Source organism: Scyliorhinus canicula, chromosome 15 (assembly GCF_902713615.1).
Source record: "Scyliorhinus canicula chromosome 15, sScyCan1.1, whole genome shotgun sequence".
NCBI classification, from domain to species: domain Eukaryota; kingdom Metazoa; phylum Chordata; class Chondrichthyes; order Carcharhiniformes; family Scyliorhinidae; genus Scyliorhinus; species Scyliorhinus canicula.
Window position 1 is genome coordinate 1,278,022 of NC_052160.1, and position 16,785 is coordinate 1,294,806.

At 45.8% G+C, this 16,785-nt stretch overlaps 1 protein-coding gene across 3 annotated transcripts in view; it reads right to left on the bottom strand.

Annotated features, from left to right (window-relative positions):
* LOC119978784 (transmembrane channel-like protein 5) overlaps positions 1-16,785 on the bottom strand; it is a 252,670-nt gene that overhangs the window by 143,036 nt on the left and 92,849 nt on the right. For all 3 annotated transcript variants that reach the window (XM_038820662.1, XM_038820663.1, XM_038820661.1), the window contains 2 exons: positions 10,938-11,054; positions 10,610-10,712 (listed from right to left, as the gene is read on the bottom strand). In XM_038820662.1, the coding sequence (XP_038676590.1) occupies positions 10,610-10,712; positions 10,938-11,054 (220 nt within the window). The remainder of the gene's footprint in view (positions 1-10,609; positions 10,713-10,937; positions 11,055-16,785) is intronic.

The window sequence follows — 16,785 nt, forward strand, 5'->3', positions numbered from 1 at the left end:
TGTTTGTCTGTGTGTGTGTGTGTCTGTGTGTGTGTGTCTGTGTGTGTGTGTCTGTGTGTGTTCATCTGTATGTGTGTCTGTGCATGTCTGTGTGTCTGTATGTGTGTGCGTCCTGTTATGGGCCAGGGTTTAGAGAACCCCAAAGTGTATCATGGAGTTCACCTGACTCACAACTTTTAATAGATTGCGGTATGGGGAGCACACGGCCCACTCCACAGGTGTGGTACAGCAGAAATGGAAAAGTATTTTTAAAAACAAAATAATGTTTATTCTATGAACTCAAGTTAACCTTTTTAAAACATACAGTGAACATCTTAGCAACTATTAAATCAAATCCAACCCCCAAAGAATACAACACTACGTAATCCTTAAGTTGTCCTTTTAACATCCATAAGACTTGAAAAAAAAATGTGAAAGAGAAGCACATCAGGTTAAAGTCACTACTGAGAGCAGTTATTAGTTTCAAATCATCAAAGGATCAATTTACAGTTTTTAGATTACAGAGAGAGAGACCAATACCCTTTCTGGCTGTGACTGCAGCTATCCAGCTCTGAAACCAAAACAAAAACACACCCTGTAGCAAACATCCTAAAACAAAAGTAAAAAGCTGACAGTCAGCCCAGCTCCACCCACTCTCTGACATCACTGCAGTAATAAACACCTATTTCTTAAAGGTACTCTGACTACAGATATTTATATACACACCCATTTATAAACACCCATTTCTTAAAGGTACTCTCACATGACACCTCCCCCCAAGAAAAAAAAGAAACCATCAACTTCAAGATGGTTTCATTTTTCACCTTATCACTATCCTTTAAGAAATGCACACGGTAAATATACTCTCTCGTTTCAAAACAAAAAAAAAACAACACACGCAAACAGGTACAACAATATAGTCCATTTTTCATTTTTCCTCCAACTGGAATCCTTCTCGATTGACAGTCTCTTTGAACAAGAAGGTCTCTGCATGATCCGTCCATTTCTCTATGCCTCGGCATTTCTCTTTAAAGTCAGATACTTTAGTTCAATCTGATCACAGAGTCCCTTGTAATTCTCCAACACAGGAGCATTGGTTACCACAGCTTTCAGGCAGTCAACTGCCTGTTGAAAGTCCGCTGTCCACTGAAATTTCCGATGTGTCTTCAGCAAGTCTATCAGTGGAGCAGTCATGCTACAAAATTTTTTTCACAGATGTTCGATCAAATCCACTCGTGCCAAGAAATGGCATTATTCCCCTTCGCCTTGAGGGTATCGGAATCTCCTCAATAACTATTGGTTTCACTTCCCGTGTGACCATTCGACCCTGTCCGATTGTATGGCCAAGGAAAGTGACTTGGGCCTTTCCAAATTCACTTTTGGCTAGGTTTACCACCAAACCCGTTTCCTGAAGTCGATTGAATAATTCCAACATTTAAATGTTCTTTCCATGTCTGGCTGAAAATTACCAGATTGTCAATGTATACCGCACAATTGGGTAATCCTGAAACAACTTTGTTAGTTAACCGTTAAAATGTGGCTGGTGCGTTGTTCATGCCAAATGGTATAACTTTGAATTGGTCTATACACCTGGAGTCACAAAAGCTGAAATCTCCTTCGCCCTTTCGGATAAAGGTACCTGCCAGTAACCTTTAAGTAAATCCAGTTTGGAAATAAAATCTGATTGTCCCACTTTCTCAATGCAATCCTCCAAATGTGGGATAGGATAAGAGTCCATTCTTGTGACTGCATTAACCTTTCTATAGTCCACACACAACTGTTGGGTACCATCCGGTTTTGGTACCATCACTATGGGTGAGCTCCATTGGCTGCAACCCACTTCAATTATGCCATGTTTAAGCATACTCTCAATCTCTCTGTTAACCTGTGCCAATTTTAAAGGGTTAAGTCTGTATGGGTGTTGTTTGATTGGAACAGCATTTCCCACATCTACATCATGTATAGCCATTTTATTACTTCCCAATTTATGTCCACAAACTTGCGCATGTGATATCAATAACTCTTTCAGATCAGTCCGTTTTTCCTCTGGAAGGTAACTCAACAATTTATCCATATTTTTAAGGACATCCTCATTTTTCAAATTTAATTTGAGGTATGTCAAATTCTGTATTTGGTTCGCCACTTTGAGTTAGAATCATTTAAACCTCCTTTTTCTCTCCTTCCCTTTCAAAGTACCTTTTAAGCATATTCACATGACACACTCAGTGAGTCTTCCTCCTATCTGATGTTTGTACCACATAATTCACCTCACTTAATTTCCTTTCAATCTGATAAGGCCTACAGAACCTTACTTTTAAAGGCTCCCCTACCACTGGTAACAACACTAAAACTTTATCCCCACTGGCAAAACTACGAACTTTGGATTTCTTGTCCGCTACCCGTTTCATCACATTTTGTGCAACTTTTAAATGTTGTCTAGACAATTCACCTGCTCTATTTAATCGTTCCCCAAAATCTGACAAGTAATCCAATAATGTAATTTCCGATTTCTCACTCACCAATTTCTCCTTAATTAATTTAAGTGGACCTTGTACCTCATGACCAAAAATTAATCAAAAGGACTGAATTTGGTTGACTCATTAGGTCCACCCCTAATTGCAAACAGTACAAATGGAATTCCTTTATCCCAATCCTCTGGATAATCTTGACAATAAGCCCTCAACATGGTATCTAATGTCTGATGCCACCTTTCTAACGCTCCCTGCGATTCTGGATCGTATGCAATTGATTTAAATTGTTTTATTCCTAAGCTATCCATAACTTCTTTGAATAACTTTGAAGTAAAATTTGATCCTTGATCCGATTGTATTTCTGTGGGTAGTCCACATCTAGTAAAGAATTGAAGTAACTCCTCCACAATCTTTTTAGCTGTAATATTATGTACTGGAATGGTCTCTGGAAACCTAGTAGACACATCCATTATAGTCAAAGGATATTGATTCCCATTTTTTGTTTTAGGAAGTGATCCTACGCAATCAATTAGGACTCTTGTAAATGGTTCCTTAAATGCTGGAACGGGCATTAAGGGCGCTGGTTTTATCACTGCTTGAGGTTTCCCTATCACTTGACATGTGTGAGATTATTGACAAAATTTGACTACATCTTTATGTAGTCCAGGCCAATAAAAATGTTTTTGTCTTTAGCTTGAGTTTTCCTTATTCCCAAATGACTTCCCACTGGTATCTCATGTGCAACTCGCAACACCTCCTTTCTATACCCTACCGGCAATACTACTTGATGAACCTCTGCCCACTTTTCATCCACCTGTATATGTAAAGGTCTCCATTTTCTCATCAAGACATTGCTTTTACGGTAATAACACTCTGGTATACACTCAGATTCCTCTTCCGTGTATGTTTTCTGATACATTCGTTTTATTTCCACATCTTTCAGTTGTAACTCCGCTAATTTTCTTGAACTAAAAATATCCGCCTCATCCTTCACCTGTTCTTGTTCTTTTTCAACCATCTGATCAAAAATCGTTTCTGATAACTGCACTTCAATGTTATCTTCACTCTTTAATTTCTCCTCTTGTTTGAATCTGTGACTTTGCGACCTTGTTACTACACAATCCGGAAAATCCCAGGATATTTATCCTTCAACACTTCAGTTGTCTGATTTTCCACTGGCTTATCAATCACAGTAGGCATCACTCCCACCTGCGATCAATTACCCATATCATTACCAAGCTATATCATTACCCAAGATAAACTGTATTCCTCATCAAGATAATTTCTCTGTTACTCCTACTACCACTTCACCACTCTTCACTGGACTTTCCAACCTTACCTTATATAATGGAACACTACTCCTCTCACCCTGAATTCCACATATTACCACCTGTTCTGGCAACGTTCTTCCTAAACTACATAACTCCTCATCCCCTACCATTAAAGATTGACTAGCTCCCGTATCTCTTAAAATTGTAACTTATTTACCTGCTCCTCCTGATACACATGAGTAAACTTTACCCACACAAGTAAATTCTTTAAAGAGATCTGGCACCTTCTTATCAATCACCTCTTGATCAGGATGTACAATCTATTGCCCCTCCTTCATTTCCCTTGGGCTTTCCTTTAGCTTTAACAAACCCCACCGTCTTATCACATCAGCCTTCCCAGTGTTCTTCTTCAACCACCAACACTGGTTTATATAGCCTAGTTTATTACAGTGAAAACATTTGAAACTTTTCATTTCTTTTCCACCCTCCTGGATTTATTTTTAATCTGAGGTACAAAGAACAAAGAAAATTACAGCACAGGAACAGGCCCTTCGGCCCTCCCAGCCTGCGCCAATCCAGATCCTTTATCTAAACCTGTCTCCCATTTTCCAAGGTCTACTTCCCTCTGTTCCCGCCCATTCATATACCTGTCCAGGTGCATCTTAAATGATGCTATCGTGCCCGCCTCTACCACCTCCGCTGGTAAAGCGTTCCAGGCACCCACCACCCTCTGCGTAAAATCTCCCTTAAACTTTCCCCCTCTCAACTTGAAATCGTGACCCCTTGTAACTGACACCCCCACTCTTGGGAAAAGCTTGTTGCTGTCCACCCTGTCCATAACTCTCATAATTTTGTAGACCTCAATCAGGTCCCCCCTCAACCTCCGTCTTTCCAACGAAAACAATCCTAATCTACTCAACCTTTCTTCATAGCTAGCACCCTCCATACCAGGCAACATCCTGGTGAACCTCCTCTGCACCCTCTCCAAGGCATCCACATCCTTCTGGTAATGTGGCAACCAGAACTGCATGCAGTATTCCAAATGTGGCCGAACCAAAGTCCTATACAACTGTAACATGACCTGCCGACTCTTGTACTCAATACCCTGTCCGATGAAGGCAAGCATGCTGTATGCCTTCTTGACCACTCTATCAACCTGCGTTGCCACCTTCAGGGTACAATGGACCTGAACTCCCAGATCTCTCTGCACATCAATTTTCCCCAAGACCCTTCCATTGACCATATATCCGCTCTTGAATTTGATCTTCCAAAATGCATCACCTCGCATTTGCCTGGATTGAACTCCATCTGCCATTTCTCTGCCCAACTCTCCAATCTATCTATATTTTGTTGTATTCTCTGACAGTCCTCCTCGCTATCTGCAACTCCACCAATCTTAGTATCCTCTGCAAACTTGCTAATCAAACCACCTATACCTTCCTCCAGGTCATTTATGTAGATCACAAACAACAGTGGTCCGAGCACGGATCCCTGTGGAACACCACTAGTCACCCTTCTCCATTTTGAGACACTCCCTTCCACCACTACTCTCTGTCTCCTGTTGCCCAGCCAGTTCTTTATCCATCTAGCTAGTACACCCTGAACCCCATACGACTTCACTTTTTCCATCAACCTGCCATGGGAAACCTTATCAAACGCCTTACTAAAGTCCATGTCTACGACATCTACAGCCCTTCCCTCATCAATTACGGTAACTTTATCACTTCCTCAAAGAATTCTATTAGGTTTGTAAGACATGACCTTCCCTGCACAAAACCATGCTGCCTATCACTGATAAGTCTATTTTCTTCCAGATGTGAATAGATCCTATCCCTCAGTATCTTCTCCAACAGTTTGCCTACCACTGACGTCAAGCTCACAGGTCTGTAATTCCCTGGATTTCCCTGCTACCCTTCTTAAACAAAGAGACAACATTAGCAATTCTCCAGTCCTCCGGGACCTCACCCTTGCTAAAGGATGCTGCAGAGATATCTGTTAAGGCCCCAGCTATTTCGACCCTCGCTTCCCTCAGTAACCTGGGATAGATCCCATCCGGTCCTGGGGACTTGTCCACCTTAATGTCTTTTAGAATACCCAAAACATCCCCCTTCCGTATGACAACTTGACCGAGAGTATTTAAACATCCATCCCTAGCCTCAACATCCGTCATGTCCCTCTCCTTGGTGAATACCGATGCAAAGTACTTATTAAGAATCTCACCCATTTCCTCTGAGTCCACGCATAAATTCCCTCTTTTGTCTTTAAGTGGGCCAATCCTTTCTCTGGTTACCCTCTTGCTCCTTACATACGAATAAAAGGCTTTGGGATTTTCCTTAACCCTGTTAGCCAAAGATATTTCATGACCCCTTTTAGCCCTCTTTATTGCGCGTTTGAGATTTGTCCTACTTTCCCAATATTCCTCCAAAGCTTCATTAGTTTTGAGTTTACTCGATCCTCTGTATGCTTCCTTTTTCATCTTAGCTAGTCTCACAATTTCACCCGTCATCCATGGTTCCCTAATCTTGCCATTTCTATCTCTCATTTTCACAGGAACATGTCTGTCCTGCACTCTAATCAACCTTTCCTTAAAAGACTTCCACATTTCAAATGTGGATTTACCCTTAAACAGCTGCTCCCAATCCACATTCCCTAGCTCCTGCCAAATTTTGTTATACTCTGCCTTTCCCCAATTTAGCACTCTTCCTTTCGGACCACTCTTGTCCTTGTCCATGAGTATTCTAAAACTTACGGAATTGTGATCGCTATTCCCAAAGTAATCACCGACTGAAACATCAACCACCTGGCCAGGATCATTCGCCAATACCAGGTCCAGTATGGCCCCTTCCCGAGTTGGACTATTTACATACTGCTCTAAAAAACTCTCCTGGATGCTCCTTACAAACTCTGCTCCATCTACGCCTCCAACACTACACGAATCCCATTCAATGTTGGGGAAGTTAAAATCTCCCATCACAACCACCCTATTGCTCCTACATTTTTCTCTAATCTGTCTGCATATTTGTACCTCTACTTCATGCTCGCTTTTGGGAAGCCTGTAGTAAAGTCCCAACAATGTTACTGCACCCTTCCTATTTCTCAGCTCCACCCATATTGCCTCAGTGCTCGAATCCTCCATCGTGCCCTCCTTAATCACAGCTGTGATATCATCTCTGACGAGTAATGCAACTCCTCCGCCCCTTCTACCTCCCTCTCTATCCCTCCTGAAGCATCTATACCCTGGGATATTCAGTTGCCAGTCCTGCCCTTCCCTCAACCAAGTCTCAGTAATACCAATAGCATCATATTCCCAGGTACTGATCTAAGCCCTAAGTTCATCTGCCTTACCTGCTACACTTCTCGCATTAAAACAAATGCACCTCAGACAACCTTTCCGTTCATCATCTCTTCCCTGTCTACTCTTCCCCTTATTATCTCCCATCAGATCACCTTTACCTTTACCACTTGAGTATTTCTCATGTCCCCAGTTTCTATCCCTCACCGGCTGAAACTGATGTCAGAAACCAAGCTTTGATTTATGAACTAATTCATAATCATCTGCCATTTCTGCTGCTAATCTCGCAGTTTTAACCCTCTGCTCTTCCACATGAGTTCTCATTACATCAGGAATTGAATTTTTAAACTCCTCCAAAAGTATAATTTCTCTGAGAGCTTCATATGTTTGGTCTATTTTCAAAGCCCTTATCCACCTATCAAAATTACTCTGTTTGATCCTTTCAAACCCCATGTATGTTTGACCAGGTTCTTTCCTTAAATTTCTAAACCTTTGTCTGTAAGCTTCAGGCACTAGTTCATATGCACCTAAGATGGATTTTTTCACCTCCTCATACAACTCAGATACCTCCTCCGGTAGTGATGCAAATACTTCACTTGCCCTACCTACCAGCTTTGTTTGAATCAGTAACACCCACATGTCCTGTGGCCATTTCATTTGTTTAGCTACCTTCTCAAATGAAATGAAAAAGGATTCCACCTCCTTCTCGTCAAACCTTGGCAATGCTTGGACATATTTAAATAGATCCTCACCAAGTCTTCGACTATGACACTCTTTCTTAATATCCTCACCACTATCCTCCAACTGTATGTTTCCCTTTACGTCTACCAATTTTAACTGACTGTTATGCTTCATAGCCATTTTCTGAAGTTCAAACTCTCTCTCTTTTCCCTTTCCTCTCTATCTCTTTCCTTTTCCTCTCCATCTCTTTTTTCTTTCTTTCTTCTCTCTCCTTTTCCTTTTTCCTGATCTGTGTCTCCCTTTCTCTTCCTTTCATTGCATATTCAAGCTGCTCTAAATCTTTTTCATGTTCAAGTTGCTTAATCTGCAACTGGATCTTTGCCATTTCTAATGAGTCAGACTGTATCTCAGGCAATTTTAAATGCTTAGCCATCGTCATAATTACCTCATCTTTTTGCATTTCGTCAGGTAATGTTAACTGCAATGTTTTTGCCAAATCTGACAGTCTGCTTTTAGTCTCTGTCCGTAAGGTACTGCGTGTGACCTTCTCCACCCCCAAAAACTTCAGAGCCTCTGAAAGATCCATTGTTCACAACACACTCCCCACTTAAACTGACATACCACACCTGAAAAGCAACCGCAATATGCTCACCCCCACTGTCTTTAAATTCACTAAGCCAATCCAATAGATAAACTTCTATCCCCCTCGAGCCCCCAATATGTTATGGGCCAGGGTTTAGAGAACCCCAAAGTGTATCATGGAGTTCCCCTGACCCACAACGTTTAATAGATTGTGGTATGGGGAGCACACGGCCCACTCTACAGGTGTGGTACAGCAGAAATGGAAAAGTATTTTTTAAAGCAAAACAATGTTTATTCTATGAACTCCACTTAACCTTTTTAAAACATACAGTGAACATCTTAGCAACCATTAATTCAAATACAACCGCCAAAGAATAGAACACTAAGTAATCCTTAAGTTGTCCTTTTAACATCCATAAGACTTGAAAGGATCAATTTACAGTTTTTAGATTACAGAGTGAGAAAATCTAATACACCTTCTGGCTGTGACTGCAGCTATCCAGCTCTGAAAATGAAACTAAAACACACCCTGCAACAAACAGCCTAAAACGAAAGTAAAAAGCCGACGGACAGCCCAGCTCCACCCACTCTCTGACATCACTGCTATAATAAACACCCATTTCTTAAAGGTACTCTCACATGACAGTCTGTGCGTGTGTGTGTCAGTGTGTGTGCGTGTGTGTGCGTGTCTGTGTGTGTGTGTGTCAGTGTGTGAGTGTGTGTGTGGAGTGAGGGATGAGTTGAAAGGGGAGGGGTTAGGAATTAGATAGTAGTTAACTAGTTGTATTTGCTGCATATTTAATTATAGTTATTGTTTTTAATAAAATGAATTGTGTTTAAATTTACAAGCCTGGTGACTGTAATTATTGGGCAGCCAAAGATCAAACACTTTGGGTATTTTTCTAAGAATTAATAGTTTATTTTAATTATGTTGCGACTCTGGGTCAAGTGGAGCTGGAATTGACCACATACCAGTCCAGGAGCTGGCATCACTGATCCCATAGCCTTGCTGGACCCCAGGCCAGATTTTGAGATGAATTAAGTTTATTTCTGTACGTTGAAATTCAGAAAATATTGTTTGCCATAGGAAAAGCAACATGACAAATAGGTCAGAGTGAGTGAACTTTCACAGGCTGCACTCGAGCAGAGTAAGTCAAAGAGCCCGCCCTCCCACAATCACAAGTTTTCTTAAAGGGAAATATCTTGGGTGCGATTCTCCGCAATGGCCGACGGCGGAGTGAAACCCGGAGTGTTTCACTCCGGCGTCGGAGGCCGCTCCTCGCCCCCTATTCTCCCCCCCCCCCCCCGGGGGGCCTAGGAGCGGCGTTGCAGGGAACTCGGCTGCCGGGCCTTAACGCTGGCGTCAAGGCGGCGCGCCGAGAATGACGCGGCCGGCGGCGCCTAAGTGGCGTCAGCCGCGCATGCGCAGGTTGGCCGGCTCCAACCCGCGCATGCGCAGTTGCCGTCTTCCCCTCCGCTGCCCCGCAAGATGTGGCGGCTTGATCTTGCGGGGCGGCGGAGGGGAAGGAGTGCGTCTCTTAGAGACGCCGGCCCGACGATCGGTGGGCACCGATCGCGGGCCAGTCACCTCCCGAGCACGGCCGTGGTGCTCGATCCCCTCTCCGCCCCCCACAGGCCTCACACTTACCTGTCGCGCGCTGTTCACGCCAGAAGTGACCAGGTGTGGTTGACGCCGGCGTGAACAGGTCGGGAACGTCAGGTCGCTCGGCCCATCGGGCGGGAGAATCGCGGGTCGCCGTGAAAAACGCAACACGCCATTTTGGGGGGGGGGGTGGGAGAATCGCAGGGGGTGCCAGAGTGGCCCTCCCGCGATTCTCCCACCCCGCCTGGGGAGCGGAGAATCGCGCCCCTTGTGTGGGACTGGGAGCCTGCAGCCTTCCAGCCACGTGTTTCTCAATGGCAGGAGGTGTTGTGTAGCTCGCTGGGGGCGGGGTCTCTGCTCCCGCCGCTTTCAATGGGAATCATCATTGAAGCCACCTCGCACCGCCGGGAATCCCACGGGAGGGGGCGCGCTGCCGGCGGAAGCAGAGAATCCCACCGCTGGCAAAGGGCAGGAGGATTGCAGCCGCGAGATAGCCCTCTCTGTAAGGATGCCATACCATCCCAATTCATCAATGTGCAGAGTGTGTGATCTGGACAGGGGGCACAGTTTGAGTGGGTGGAGTCCTCCGTAATCCCTGGAGAGAAATAAACTGATGGAAATTAACTTTTTTTTTCTATTTTCGTGGAAAACTTCCTTTTTTAACTCCAGTTAATTCAATTAGAGTAGCGAGATACTTGAAAATCAACATTGCAAAGTAGATTTTCTGTACCTGATATCTCGTTTCTCCTCAATGCTCATTGTCAGCTGCTGAATTACCTTTGTCCTCTCATTGAGCGATAATTTGGCCAGCTCAGCAATAAGTTGAATTTTATCTGCACAGATTCAAATAAAACTTGTTACTTCTATTGCCAAGGTGAATGTTCATGGCCACAATTTTATTTTTATTCAGCAGTGACACCCAATTTTGTAGAGCAACAAACTCCAAACTTGGATAAAAGCAAATCACTCAGGTGCTGGAATCGGAAACTATAAACTGGGGATGTTTACAACGTTGATGCAAGACTTTTGTTGATTAGAACCAAAAAATATATACACACCTTCTTTTTCTTCTTCACTTAGTTCAGTTTCTGGCATGCTATACTGTGATAGAGATAGCCCAGCCAAGGACGCCAATCGCAAAGTAACACCAATTGTCCTTCGTCTTTTAGCTTCAGCTGATAAAGAGGAAACACATTTGCATCGTCAAAGACATTCCAATCAAATTGCTTTATTTAACTCTGGCAGGGGTCATTCTCCTAATGTCTCCACAGGATTCACCAGTGATCTGGACAACATTCCACTATTCAACATGATCTCGAGCTCTGTAAATAGATTGAATGAATTACCATATCATTGTCCCCGGGGTGAGTATTTTAATGATTATGCGCAGAGTGCAATAGCTGCCCAGCAGGAACCCTCTAATAATTCCAGTGGACAAATAAGTATCTGGATTTAAATAACCACTATTTAATATTAGTATAGTTTCACCATTATCAGTTCATTTAAAGATAAACAAAAATTAGTTAATTCATATTTAGTGGATTATACTTTGCAATTTCATTTAAAAAAATATTTGAAATGTTTTTTATTGAATTTTCATATTTTATATCCAACAAATTACAAATTATTAGAAAAAAAACACGCAAAAATTAACATGTATATTTACAGGTAAGCATCTTCATAATAACAATTGTGGCCGCCCCCTTTAGCCGGCATACATATTTTACATTCCCCAATATGGCCGAGGCACATGTTTATAGGCATTTATTTACAGTTTGGTTTTGGGCCTTAGCTAGCCATCAAACCCCCATAACGAACCCGTAGCCCCCCCCCCCCCCCCCCCCCCCCCCCGGCTACCTTCCCCGATTCCCGTCCATTTTCCCCTGATTCTTAGCCACCCGACTATTCTTCCTCTTGTACGTTGGCCACAAACAGGTCCCGGGACAATTGCATGAATGGCTCCCACGTTCTGTGGAAGCCGTCGTCCGACCCTCGGATGGCGAATTTGATTTTCTCCATTTGGAGAGATTCCGAGAGGTCAGACAGCCAGTCTGCAGCTCTGGGCGGTGCTGCTGACCGCCAGCCAAACAGGATTCTACGGCGGGCGATCAGGGAGGCAAAGGCAAGGGCGTCCGCCCTCCTCCCCAGGAATAGATCTGGCTGGTCTGAAACCCCGAAGACCGCCACTATCGGGCATGGCTCCACCCTCACCCCCACCACTTTGGACATAGCCTCGAAGAAGGATGTCCAGTACCCCACAAGTCTGGGGCAAGACCAGAACATGTGGGCGTGGTTGGCCGGGCCTCTTTGGCACCGTTCACATCTGTCCTCCACCTCCGGGAAGAACCTACTCATACAGTTTCTCGTTAAGTGGGCTCTATGTACCACTTTTAGTTGCGTCAGGCTGAGCCTTGCACACGTGGAGGTGAAGTTGACCCTATGCAGTGCTTCACTCCAGAGTCCCCTCCCTATCTCCATCCCCAGGTCGTCCTCCCATTTCATTCTTGTTGCGTCCAGTACGGTGTCGTCCCTTTCTACCAGTCGGTCATACATGTCGCTACAGTTCCCTTTCTCTAGGATACTTGCATCCAGTAGGTCTTCCAGTAGTGTCTGTCGTGGCGGTTGTGGGTACGTCCTTATCTCCTTTCGTAGGAAGTTTTTGAGCTGCAGGTACCGTAGCTCGTTCCCCCCAGCTAGCCGAAATTTCTCTGTCAGTTCGTCCAGTGTTGCGATCCTGCCGTCCGTGTATAGGTCCCTGACTGTCAGTGTCCCTCCGTCCTGCCTCCACCTTTTGAAGGTGGCATCAGTCAGTGCTGGTGTGAACCTATGGTTGTTGCAGATGGGAGCCTTGTCCGACATTTTGGTCAGGCCAAATTGCTGCCGCAGTTGGTTCCAGGATTGGAGGGTGGCTGTCACCACTGGGCTGCTGGAGTGTTTTTTGGGTGGGGATGGGAGTGCTGCCGTGGCGAGGGCCCGGAGGGAGGTCCCAATGCAGGAGGCCTCCTCCACACGCACCCACTTGGCTTCTGGCTCCTGGATCCATCCCCTTACTCGCTCGGCTGTTGCCGGCCAGTGGTAGAATTGTAGATTCAGGAGGGCTAGCCCCCCCCTGGATTTTGTTTTTTGTAGGAACTTCTTTGGGATCCTAGCATTTTTACCCCCCCATACGAACGCCATGATGAGTTTGTCCAGCGCTTTGAAAAAGGCCTTGGGGATGTAGATCGGAATGGATCTAAACAGGAAGAGGAACCTGGGCAGTACGTTCATTTTGATCGTCTGGACTCTTCCTGCGAGGGAGAGTGGGAGTGTGTTCCATCTTTGCAGGTCCTTTTTTACTTCCTCCGCCAGGCTGGTGAGGTTCCATTTGTGGATCCCTTTCCAGTCATGGGCTATTTGGATCCCCAGGTAGCGGAATTTATTTCGGGCTTGTTTGAACGGCAGCCCCTTTAGTGCTGCCCCCCCCCCCCCCCCCTTTGCTGGTGTACTGGGAAGATCTCGCTTTTGCTCATGTTGAGTTTGTAGCCCGAGAAGGCTCCAAACTCTTTCAGGAGCACGATGATTCCGTCCATGCTGCTTTGTGGGTCCGAGATGTAGAGGAGCAGATCATCTGCATAGAGTGAGACTCTGTGCTCTCTGCCTCCCCTTCGGATCCCCCTCCAATTTTTTGCTGCCCTGAGCGCGATTGCTAGCGGTTCGATCGCTAGTGCGAACAGCAGCGGGGACAGTGGGCATCCTTGTCTGGTGCCCCTGTGCAGCTGGAAGTATTGGGAGTTGGTAGTGTTGGTCCGTACGCTCGCCATGGGAGCGTTGTATAGGAGCTTTACCCAAGCGGTGAACCCTGTTCCAAGCCCGAACCGCTCCAGTACCTCTATGAGGAATTTCCATTCGACTCTGTCGAAGGCCTTTTCTGCGTCCAGGGAGACGATCACCTCTTGTGTTTTCTCACCGGAGGGGGTCATTATCATGTTCAGCAGGCGCCTGATGTTCGAGGTAAGCTGTCTACCTTTGACCAAGCCTGTCTGGTCCTCTGTCACCACCTCAGGTACATAGTGTTCTAGCCTTTTGGCTAGGATTTTGGCCAGTATTTTGGCGTCTGCGTTCAGCAGAGATATGGGTCTGTATGACCCACATTCCGTTGGGTCTTTGTCTTTCTTAGGTATCAGCAAGATTGAGGCCTGTGCTAACGTGGGTGGCAGTGTGCCCCTAGCTAGCGAGTCTGTGGCCGTTCCTGCCTGCGTTGGGGGGGGGGGACCTGCCGCTGCCGCACCGTTCCTGCCTGCGTTGGGGGGGGGGGGACCTGCCGCTGCCGCACCGTTCCTGCCTGCGTTGGGGGTGGACCTGCCGCCGCCAAGGATCCTCCGCCGACAGGTTTGTTGGGGGGGGGGGGGGGCGTCCCCTCCCTTCCCTTCCCTTCCCTTCCCTGCTCTTTGCCGCGACAGAGAGAAAGGCCCCGACTTCATTACCTTGCGGGAGCCCCTCTCTGTGCGACCGCTTCACTTGCCGACCGGAAGTCCTCTCTCCAAATTTCATAAATATAAAGGAATCAGTATCTGGTCAGGTTGGACTCTATTATTTTTCAATTCTTATCTCTTTTGTTACAGGTCTAAGACATCACACTATATTTTTATGAAATGTCATCATAGATACAGACAAGATAGGAGCAGGAGGAGGCCATTCGGCCTTTCGAGCCTGCTCCGCCATTCATCACGATCATGGCTGATCATCCAACTCAATAGCCTAATCCTGCTTTCTCCCTATAGCCTATAGGCTTTCTAGCCTATAGACTCGATGAGCTGAATGGCCTCCTTCTGCACTGTAAATCCTATGATCTATAATGATGATCCCATTCTCCACAAGTGCTAGATCCAGCCGCCTCTTGAATGTATTCAATCTTTTAGCATCAACTACTTCCCGTGGTAATGAATTCCACAGGCTCACCACTCTCTGTGTGAAGAAATGTCTCCTTATCTCTGTCCGAAATGGTTCACCCTGAATCCTCAGGCTGTGACCCCTGGTTCTGGACACACCCATCATTGGTAACATCTTCCCTGCATCTACCCTGTCTAGTCCTGTTAGAATTTTATACGTCTCTATGAGATCCCCCCTCATTCTTCTGAACTCCAGGGAGAACAATCCCAACCTAGTCAATCTCTCCTCATATGACAGTCCCACCATCCCTGGAATCAGTCTGGTAAACCTTCGCTGCTCTCCCTCGAGAATAAGAACATCCTTCCTCAGGGAAGGAGACCAAAATCCACACAATATTCTAGGTGTGGCTCACCAAGGCCCTGTACAATTGCAGCAACACATCCCTGCTTCTATACTCAACCTCTCGCAATGAAGGCCAACATACCATTAGCCTTCTTTACCGCCTGCTACACCTGCATGCTTACCTTCAGCGAATGGTGCACAAGGACACCCAGGTCCCGCTGCACACTCCCCTCTCCCAATTTACAACCATTCAGGTAGTTATCATGGCTAATTCCAAAAAGTTTAAACTGGATAATGGCTTTTTAAAATGGCTGAAGCCATGTCTGGCTGTGACCCTTGAATAACAGCAGCTAATAGAACATAGAACATAGAACAGTACAGCAGAGAACAGGCCCTTCGGCCCTCGATGTTGTGCCGAGCAATGATCACCCTACTCAAACCCACGTATCCACCCTATACCCGTAACCCAACAACTCCCCCCTTAACCTTACTATTAGGACACTACGGGCAATTTAGCATGGCCAATCCACCTAACCCGCACATCTTTGGACTGTGGGAGGAAACCGGAGCACCCGGAGGAAACCCACGCACACACGGGGAGGATGTGCAGACTCCACACAGACAGTGACCCAGCCGGGAATCGAACCGGGGACCCTGGAGCTGTGAAGCATTTATGCTAACCACCATGCTACCGTGCTGCCCTACTGCAATCTGGTGGTTGCAAAAAAATTTGCATCTCATTATCTCTGAGGTGGTTAGAATGACCCCGTGGAATATGCAAAGACCAAATTCAAAGGCAATTAGACAAAGGCCACCTCCATTTCATTATCAAAACTGGCTAACCGGTCCGCTCGGACAAAGGACCCTGAAACCCTGGTTTAATGGTTGGTACATTAACAATCTCGGGAACCCAGACAAAGGAATATATACCATTTGCAAAAGCCAAAATGGACCCTTGCTGATGGCCATGGAAGGAGTGGCCCCACATCAGGTTGTTCCTGCCTGAGGATTGTTTTTTAAAAATATGATTTCTTCTCCGGTGAGTGATGGCAAAGTGTTACCAGATGAGGAATGTGTCGAACCAGGGGCATTCTTTGGACCTGAAGGACACGGTGGCAGAGTGAGCATTGGCATGATTGTCCGCTCAGTGGGCAACAGACAGGTTGGTAGAGTTCCTATCACCCAAATTTAAAAAACAAAGGCAGGCAGTCGCTGAAGATTTGGTGAGAGTGGCAGAACCAATTAGGGAAGCCCTGGAGAGGGAGGGCCAGTGGCTAGAGTCACAGAATCTGTCAACCCAGAAGGTGGAGGAGTCGGTTGCTGACCACGAGAATCAGATTGCCCTTTTGGAGGCAGAGTTGTTGATGATGTCAGAGGGGCAAAATAATCTAAAGGCCAAGATTGATAACCTGGAGACCCGCTCGAGGCAGCAGAACCTGCAGATTGTGGGGCTGCTCGAGGGCACTGAGGGAGCGAGAACCACACAGTACAGGGCAAAGATGTTCCAGCAGTTGGTGGGGGAGGGGATCTTTGACGGCACTCCTGTTGTAAACCGAGCCCATCGGTCATTGAGGAAGAAGGCAAGAGCTGGGGAGCTGCCACAAGCAATCAAGGTAACTCCATCGAGACCTGGATAGGGAAAAGATCCTGAGGTGGACAAAGGAAATGCGGGAATGCAGCTGGGACGGCCATCCT